Source organism: Asterias rubens, chromosome 1 (genome assembly GCF_902459465.1).
Source record: "Asterias rubens chromosome 1, eAstRub1.3, whole genome shotgun sequence".
Taxonomy (NCBI): Eukaryota; Metazoa; Echinodermata; class Asteroidea; order Forcipulatida; family Asteriidae; genus Asterias; species Asterias rubens.
Genome location: NC_047062.1, coordinates 21,717,343 through 21,727,379, shown reverse-complemented (window position 1 = coordinate 21,727,379; position 10,037 = coordinate 21,717,343). Strand labels below are relative to the sequence as shown.

General features: G+C 37.0%; 1 protein-coding gene across 4 annotated transcripts in view; it reads left to right on the top strand.

The window, feature by feature from the left end:
• The first annotated feature begins 1,868 nt into the window (after positions 1 to 1,868).
• Positions 1,869 to 10,037, top strand: part of LOC117290066 (tubulin polyglutamylase TTLL5-like) — an 89,254-nt gene continuing 81,085 nt past the window's right edge. For all 4 annotated transcript variants that reach the window (XM_033771324.1, XM_033771332.1, XM_033771339.1 and 1 more), the window contains exons 1-7: positions 1,869 to 1,955; positions 3,017 to 3,220; positions 4,293 to 4,402; positions 6,254 to 6,336; positions 7,022 to 7,128; positions 7,433 to 7,496; positions 7,672 to 7,738. In XM_033771324.1, coding sequence (XP_033627215.1) covers positions 3,030 to 3,220; positions 4,293 to 4,402; positions 6,254 to 6,336; positions 7,022 to 7,128; positions 7,433 to 7,496; positions 7,672 to 7,738 — 622 coding nt within the window. In that variant the 5' untranslated portion in view covers positions 1,869 to 1,955; positions 3,017 to 3,029. The remainder of the gene's footprint in view (positions 1,956 to 3,016; positions 3,221 to 4,292; positions 4,403 to 6,253; positions 6,337 to 7,021; positions 7,129 to 7,432; positions 7,497 to 7,671; positions 7,739 to 10,037) is intronic.

Genomic DNA, 10,037 nt, shown 5'->3' with positions numbered 1-10,037 from the left:
TTTCAGTGCAGTACTACTCATAAATACGGTGAGGGGCCTCTGAAATTACATACCTTTTTTTTTTAATTCAATGATTAATTTAAGAACTATAATCAGGATTGATGGGAATGAAATATTCACAAGTAATAAATATGTATAACCATTTATAACAATGTGGGTGTTGGTTTTTTTTCAGTTGTTATAACCCGAAATGAGCAGGAAGACTAGCAGTATTCAAATGAAAAAACACTAATACAAAATTTAATATACAATTGTTTGTACCTTGTAAAGAATGTTATTCCATGTTTCGGATAATGCGGGATAGTTGGTGCTTTGTTCAATTCGGTTAGTTGGATGAACTTAAATGATGACTACCCTTTTAAATGACACATCACAAAAATAATACTAATTATGTATTCATAGAAAGTATTCACAAAAGTCTTCAAATAAATCTATTAATTGCACAAGGCAAAAACATGGGGAAAATTGAAGGCCTGAAGAACTGTGTGTTGAATTGTCAGTCACCAACATTGATTTGTATAAATGCCATTTGTTGAGATTTCGAGTTTGGTTTTAGAATTACCTACAATTTGCTTCTAATGTTGGCATCGAGCTTTGTAACAAACTATTTATATTACAACATGTACACTTTGTTTAATACTGTGTACTTGGGTGTTATTTTTTGTGGCATGTTTTGTAGCTCAATAAAAAAAAAGCGATGGTCTTTTGACCATGAAACCTTTCAAATTGTATGCTTTGTGTTCACTGTTTGTTTGTTTGTTTGTTTGTGTGTTTGGGGTATTTCTTTGTTTGGTGGGGTGTTTGTTTGTTTGTTTGTTTGTTTGTTTGTTTGGTGGGGTGTTTGTGTGTTTGTTTGTTTGTTTGTTTGTTTGTTTGGTTGGTTGGTTGGTTGGTTGGTTGGTTGGTTGGTTGGTTGGTTGTTTGGTTGTTTGTTTGTTTGTTTGGTTGTTTGTTTGTTTAGATAATCATCCCATCAAGGTAACTCGGCAAACTCCAGCCCACAAGGTGGCAACAGCCAATCTCTCTTATGTTTGTTTGTTTGTTTGTTTGGTGGGGTGTTTGTGTGTTTGTTTGTTTGTTTGTTTGTTTGTCTGTTTGTTTGTTTGTTTGGTTGGTTGGTTGGTTGGTTGGTTGGTTGGTTGGTTGTTTGGTTGTTTGTTTGTTTGGTTGTTTGTTTGTTTGTTTGTTTGTTTAGATAATCATCCCATCAAGGTAACTCGGCAAACTCCAGCCCACAAGGTGGCAACAGCCAATCTCTCTTATACAAACATTAGCATCTATGATTATTTTATGGGGTAGTCCGGGGTCCCCCGAGCTACAGTTGTCGCAAAGAAGGACAAAAATGTGAAAATTTTGAGACACGGAACCAGTCATCGGAACCAGTCATCGTTCAATAATAGCTCCACCAACTACACATTCATTAACGGCTCCCCCAACTACACGTTCAATAATGGGGCTTGGTTTTGGTAGGATTTGAACCAACAACCTTGTGATTGCAAGCCCTGCAGTCTTACCACAGGACCATATAACTATCCTGCCATATACATTGGTTATAGCACCTCATCTGTGGAGGTTGCCTTGCATTTTTTGTACTTTTATTCAGTGTTATGCTGTTAATTAATCATTTTAAAAAGTGCCTAGGAGCAATAAATGTTATAGAGGGCGCTGTTTATGAAGTCCACTGTCTTTATCAACCTTGCTCTCACGGTTATGGGGTCGAACAATCCAAATACGAGGTTGAAAATTCCCGTAAGGTTCCCAGACTTCGTTTCGTTACATCGAAAACTAACGTGGTAAAGAGAACCTGATTATTATTGTACAGTTACATTTGCGCATGCCTACAGCGTTAAAATTGTCCTGACAACGTTCCTGGTGGGCTGCCGAACCGAGCTGCTGTGAGGAGAATTTGACGAGCAAAGTTATGTTTTTTAACTGACTAAAACAACGTTTCTGACGTAAGTAATTATTTTCAGCAGATTTATGTATTTGTTTTATGAGTCAACTGTTCATTTAGTTCATAAAAAACTGCCTGTCACCTTACAAAATAAGGTAAATAATCGGAAGACTTGACCTTTTGAATTTTCAGTTGAAACTTTTTTAGCAAAAACAATGCAACACCAACAACTTGCTTGGTGGAAACTTCAACTTACTTGCCTCATCATTCGACGGCCGAACCCATTCGACCTCCAGTAAAAAGGATATCTCACAATTTGTTAACCTTCATTTGATTTACTGCCCTCTGTTATTTAGTTTAAGGGAAATGAAGTTGAATTGAAACTTTCATCAACAACAAAAAATATTTAAGATAAAGAAAAGAGGTGAACATGACAGGTGATACTGATAATGATTGTTTTTTTTAGGACCATTCAAATTGTCTTTGTAGGACTTGACTGAGGTAGTTGCGATAACGTAATGCCGAAGCCGGAGGTTGAAGCGAGTAGGGTTACGTATCGCAACTAGATTTGAGCACAACCTCAAGTCAACTGTTGAGAATTGTTTGTTGAGAATTTGTGGCTTCAAAGTTCAATCAATTCAAAATTCGTATCGCATTCACATTAAAAAAAAAAAAAGCATGAACTGGGCATCATTCCTGGCAATATTTGATATTTGACGTTCATTGGTTGGACAGGCAGGATGCTGATTTTGTACTGTGTTTTATTTTGCATTATGTTTATGCATTGGCCAAGTTTGTAAGTGCCAAAATTCCAAAAACAAGGATGAACCATTGCCACTATGATTCGAACAAGGACATTTCATGGGGATGTGTGGAAGCCAATTTGCAGACTTGTATCATAGTACTAAAACCCATTAAAAGTTGTGATACTTGACCTCAAATGTAGGATTCCATTCACAATGGCTTCCAGCGTGACCGATGATGACTACGATTCTGATGACACAGGGGGTGCAACAGACACTGATACAGACAGTGGGAACTCCTCGTATGATGGTAACATGACATTTGGCCCGGGTGATTTTGGTACATTAACTAATTTTACTGTGATTATCCACAATGTAGCTTACCATTCGTGATGGCCTCCAGTGTGACCGATGATGACTACGATTCCGACGACTCCTGTGGTAGCAGTGACACAGGGGGTGGTACAGACACTGATACAGACAGTGGTAACGACTCAGATGATGATACCCGAACCAGCGATCAGACGACGGACATTGGCAGTGATGATGAGGAGGACGAAGAGGATGATGATGAAGAGACAGGGTGCGTATACAATAACTGATTTCTAGCTTTTCTTAAGTGACTTCCATTTACTTTAAAGTGAAAATTATATAAAACAGCAAGTGGTGCGTTATTGTTACCCTTGCATAAGATGTCACACTCTCAAAAAGCACCGTCCCTGAGGCCAAAAGGAGCAGATCATTGGGCGATAGCTGTTCTTGTGTGCACAGTACAAAAATGCACTTGAGGTGCGTTATACAATGCAGAACGTGCCTCAAAACAGTACGCGTCTACCATTTCCTGCATTTTGCAGGAGTCAATTTTTTTGTGCATATTTTGTTCATAATTTTTATCCCAAAATGGAAGATAGATGCGAGTGAGTGTGCTGTCGTTTCAGTATGAGAATTCCTGAGAAGTTTCAAACACATTGTGAACATTTTGGTGCTAGTTAGGGGGAATGGTTTCTGAAAACATTATTTATATATAATGCAAAACAAATTGGTATTGGGGCCAACAGTCCTGAGAAATAGTTAAAAATCTACATGAATTTTCACATAATTGTAATTGTGCATACACAACGAATTGTAACTATTTCAAATTATTAATTATTCAATACATATTTGTTAAAATGATTATTTTTAAGAATTCTTGAAAACCGACTGAGTTCAATCTTTTTTACTGTCATTTTTAAAGGGAAAACAGTTGACATTTATCACAACGCAGCCATCTTTGTCAGATTCCCTGTATACACAAAGACACTGATAGTTCAAATTCTGAACTCATCAAAAGGGACCAGACTAATTCCCTTCCAACATCAGTTTGATTACATTGGTCTAAATGGAAGAAAAACAAGATGGTTGCACCATGGTAAAAGTCTATTCATTGGCAGTTATAAGTAAACCACTTGCACAACGCTGGAACACCTCTCCACAATGGGCATCTGCCGTTTCCACAATTTTGATAGTCAATTCCTTCATGTATATTTTGACTCCCAAAATTGTGACTCCCAAGTGCGCTGTGTATCAGGAAATCAATCAGTACAATGCAATGTTTAAGTTTCCTGATTATTGCTAATCTATTAAAACTGTTTTATCTGATTTAAATATATTTCTAGGGGTGATGAACCGAATATTGTCTGGAGCGGTCCCAGGAAAAGCGTTCCTATCCTGTTATTTCGGCCGGAGTGCATGTATGGCAAAGTCAAAAGGCTTTATGCAACAGGAGGTGAGTCACACCTAGTGCTTGTTTTATCATCGTCTGCCAATGAGTCATAACGGCTAGACACATTAGACCTCTCATTCTTAGGGTATGTTCAGACAGCGTGTTAGACCCGAACCGGTTTAACTGCTACAAGCAGCAGGGGGTGGTCGTAAAAATAAAAAACAGCATTGAGTTAAAGGCAGTGGACACTTTTGGTAATTACTCAAAATAATTATTAGCATAAAACCTTTCTTGGTAACGAGTAATGGGGAGAGGTTGATGGTATAAAACATTGTGAGAAACGGCTCCCTCTGAAGTGCCATAGTTTTTGAGACAGAAGTAATTTTCCACAAATTTGATTTCGAGACCTCAGATTTAGAACTTGAGGTCTCGAAATCAACCATCTAAATGCACACAACTTCATGAGACAAGGGTGTTTTTTCTTTCATTATTATATCGCAAGTTCGATGATCGATTGAGCTCAAATGTTCACAGGTTTGTTATTTTATGCATATGTTGAGATATACCAACTGTGAAGGCTATTCTTTGACAATTACCAGTAGTGTCCACTGCGACCCGGTTTATCTTTGGTTTTAAGAGGTCAAAGCAAACGCGACCCCGTTACTCTAACATCCTGTTTATTGGCCTGTTCATTGGTCACCGTGTGTTTACATAATGATTACGGAGGTCAATGTGTCGTCTGTTGTGAGTTAAACCAGATGTTTTTTTTTAAATACTGTTTACACACAGTGTTAAAAGATAAACCTGAAGCGGTCTAAAGATCAACCCCCTCCCTGGACGTTTTTTCTTTTGTGGGTTGAACTTGATTCGGACTAACTTCAGAACCGTTCAGACACACAGAGTTGAACTCGATCGGGTTGAACCATGAGTTAAACCAACTTTAGTATTGTGTCTGAACGACCTCTTAAAGGAACGTTACAGAATTGGTTTTTGCTAACAAAACAGTTGCTGGCAGTGTAAGCGATTTATGTGATCCATCAAGTACATAAACTGACAAACCTGAAGAAGTTTGAGATTGATCGACCATCTGGGTCACGAGAGAACAGTTAAAAAACGATTACAAATTTCGGTGCATCGATGCCAAAACAAAAATGAATAAAACGCTCACTGAGCGATAAACTACAAACGCTAAATTAGATTATTTACTTCTCATCAAATATGACATCTGAAACAGAAATATTTCAAGGGATGTTTTCTACTATCATCATCATTAGACCGTGTAATGTTTGTGTGAATCTGTGATCTTCATGATTTTAGTTTTTTTACCATCTCTGTAACGTTCCTTTAAGTAAAAATAGTGCAGGGCTCAAATCGGGGGGAGAGGGGTGGGGGGGGGGGAATCCACAAGACTGCAGGGCTTAAGCTCAAGACTTTAACTGGACCAGACAATTTGTTAGACTGGATCCAAAATAATAAGAAAACTATCTACACTGTTTCACACTGTTATGGGTGATACTTCATTACTCAACAGAGTTGAAAGATATTTACCAAATTTAAATACAAAAATTCAGTGAGGTGTCATTATTCCAAAACACAAGACCAACAGACTTGCACAGTCGTAAGTTTATTGGTCCAATGCTAAAATCACTGGCATTGGGGCTGCGGTCCAGTGTTAGCTTCGAGCCCTACAGTGTCTGATTTTGCACTGAACAATTACATTTTGTATGACCTGTAAATCTAGTTTAAGACACTTTTATACTAAATGAACACAAACATACAAAGTTGTGAAGTCAGTGTTTCACCCTTCATCTTATTAAAGCAATTGTAAACATGCAGTTTTGTACAAAAAGGCAAGCCTGTTGTTTCATTATGCACTTTTGTAAAGTCCGACAATTTGAAATGTTTCCCTTGCAGAAAAATACCACCTGGCGTACAAGTTGATGAGGACAGAGTGCAAAGTAGTGCGGCAGATTCTTCAGAAGCACGGATTTCATGACGTAAAGTTGCTTTTTCTATAATGTTCCCACATTTCATTTGTATACGTACCTTTCACCTAATTATCTGCAAAGCTCAGTAAATGCATGCTTATTGTGTCTGGGTTTTTATTGAAGAACTTCCACAGCCACCTCTTGTACAAATAGCTGTGTGGATGAAGGGCAAAGAACAGTGTGTGTTGTTCAACATTTCTGATGCAGGAGCTCAGGGCTTTTAAACGGGTCAGCATTTTTACTGGGCCAGAATTTTTTGTACAAGACCCAATCACACTGGAAAAAGACTCTACCAAACTATACACAGTGAAGTTTTATTATTCACTTGTAGAACACGAGACCATCAGACTTGTCTAGCATTCCAGTGTAAATTTCCATCACTGGAGCTAAAAACTGTTCCATTTCAAAGTATTTTTGTTTGTTTAAATAAAACTAAGAATTATATTTCTTTTGTTCTTTTCTTTTGAGTGGAGCTCTAAGACTCCGTTTATTCATCACCAGTGAAAACAAAGTACAAACATCTTCAATGGAACCTTAACACATACTGTTAGATCAATACATTAAGGATACAAGAGGCTAGTTAAAAGACAATGAACAAAGGTGATATTACATATCAAACAATAAGGACATCAAAACATGACAACAAGCAAATTTCGAACATAATTTCAATCATAATGTTTGTTTGATCTTGTAGGTGCATCCCAATAGCAATGACTTCAATCTAATGTGGACCGGGTCACATGTCAAGCCATACACCCTCCGAACCTTCACAGAATTCCAGAAGATCAACCATTTTCCAAGGTAATTAAAAAAAAACATTAATGAAGTAATTCTTCAAATAAACTCTTCATAAAAAGATACGTCCAATTTTGGTTTTAAAGGGGGGTGATTTTAACCAAAGTCACACAAAACAATACTTGTTTAACTAGTGTTGCAATTAATACACATTTTAACATGTTTAAAAGTGTTTTTATACAAAACCAAATTATGATTTGCCTCCTAAAATCTTGCAACATTGGATCAAGGATTGGATAATTCACCAGTGGACAAGGACATGTCAATTTTGACACATACTAAGAAGATGTTTTTGTTATTTTGTTTACAGGTCATATGAGATAACGAGAAAAGACAGGCTATATAAGAACTTCCAAAGAATGCAACAAGCAAAGGTGAGAATAAGTAACTATTTATGGAGGTATCTTAATACATTATTGTAACTATTGGATTTCAATTTCACTTTGATGGTTTTTTGCTGCTTGTTTACCTTGCCATAAATACCAGTTTGTTTTTGTGATTTTTTGTTTGTTTGTTACTCATAACTTGTAAATTCTTGTTTCATTACAGGGAAGTCGCCATTTTGATTTTCTGCCGCAGACTTTTGTAACGCCAGCCGAGTACGACGACCTAAGTAGTGAGTGATTATAACCAATACTTTTTTTTAGGAGTTTGCTCCACCACCACCTTGTTGTTAAAGGCAGTGGACACTATTGGTAATTACTCAAAATAATTATTAGCATAAAACCTTTGTTGGTGACAAGTAATGGGGAGAGGTTGATGGTATAAAACATTGTGAGAAACGGCTCCCTCTGAAGTGCAATAGTTTTCAAGAAAGAAGTAATTTTCCATGAATTTGATTTTGAGACCTCAGATTTAGAACTTGAGGTCTCAAAATCAACCATCTAAACGCACACAACTTTGTGTGACAAGGGTGTTTTTTTCTTTCATTATTATCTCGCAACTTCGATGACCGATTGAGCTCAAATTTTTACTGGTTTGTTATTTTATGTATATGATGAGATACACCAAGTGAGAAGAATGGTCTTTGACATTTACCAATAGTGTCCACTGTCTTTAAAGCACATGAACAGCATTGCTCAACCCCCAAAATGTATACTACAAGAACAAATAGATATTTTTGCAATAACGAATACAAGAACAAATAGGTTATATTTCATTTGTGAGGCATTTATGAACCACCATTGATGAACCAATGCTGTCGAGTCAATTACTCTTCAGGTCATGTAAGCTTAAGAATAGTAGTGACTGAGCTGATCGTCTAGAGAATGCATTCATCTTGTTTTTCAGGTGAAAACTAAAATTCTTGCACATTTTCAGGAAAACAATTTATTAAAGACTATGGACACTGTTGGTAATTCTCAAAGGACAGTCTTCTCACTTGGTGTATCTCAACATATGCATAAAATGACAAACCTGTGAAAAATGTAGCTCGATTGGTCGTCGGAGTTGCGAGATAACTACGAAAGAAAAAAAACACCCTTGTCACACGAAGTTGTGTGCTTTCATGCTTGATTGCGAGATCTCAAATCCTAAACTTGAGGTCTCGAAATCAAATTTTTCGAAAATTACTTCTTTCTCGAAAACTATACGTCAGTGAGGTTTTATGGTGATAATTATTTTGAGTAATTACCAATAGTGTCCACTGCCTTGAAAGCATTTTATATTCACACATGGTTTTTTTTATGGTTAATTTCAATAAGACTAAGACTCACTTAAATGCCAGCATTCAGATGAAAATAATTTTATAACGCTGAAAGGTTACCCTTTCCTCGGGACAAGTTGTCTGCCTGCCCTACAATAGTTTTGATAATCCAGGTGTATACATTACTAGCCTTGCATACATAAACATAGTTTATTTACCCAGTGTCAGCATTGTTTGTTTAAAGGCTTAGTCCTTCCCAACTGGTTCAAACCATGGTCCTCCATGTTCAAACCATGGACAATTGAGCACACTGTTGTTGACCCAAACCCGCAAATATTGATTCAACCACTACAAATATTTTATCAGCAAAGTGAAGTGATCCTAGTGATAAGAAACTCATTTTTGTTGTTGACACGCTTAATTGACGCTAAGTGTGGTTCATGTTGACCGAGTGGAAAACGCACTTACAGCTGGTTAGACCAATCAGTTAACACCTCCACTAAAATTTAAACGACCTTAAATATTAACTACCTAGATGTAAATGATAAGTACCGGGGTCAATTTCATAGAACTGCTTAAGCATAAAAAGTTGCTCAGCACAACAAAAATATGCTTATCAGATCAGGTTACCAGCTAAAAAAAATTACTTTAAATGTACAAAATGTAACTGGTATTCTGCTTACTTTTGTTTAGCATAAAATTGCTAAGCATAATCCTCGGCTTAAGCAGCTCTATGAAATTGGCCCCTGGCTTTAGAATTTCAGTGTTCTTCACCACCAGAGGCATCCTCATTTACTTTTGCTTTTAAATTACATTTTTTTCCAAATTTACCCAGTCAGTTTCCCTTGTGGTTTATATTGATATCTGAAACAAAAAGTCGCATCCCATTAAGGTGATCCCCTGGCTGCTGCTTCCCAGGTTGTATCGTAATTTGGGTGTGATCCCTGGCTACACGGCAGTTAACGGTTGTATGGCTTCTGACTAGCACCCCCGAACAAAGATATTGACAAAATAGGGACACCGCCAACATAGGGCTAGATAGCTCAGCTGGTAGAGCGCCGGCACATTAATCCGGAAGTCGTTGGGTTGCACCCCACTCTAGTCAATTCTTTGTTCAACCCCAAAAATCATTTCAAAATTTACCCACTCAGTTTCCCTTGTGGTTTATATTGATAAATTACATTTAAAACCAATTTTTCCTCATAATAAAACAGTTTTGTAGTTTATGAAGTAAAGAAAAGACACCCATCTTAACCTTAACCCTCTCAAA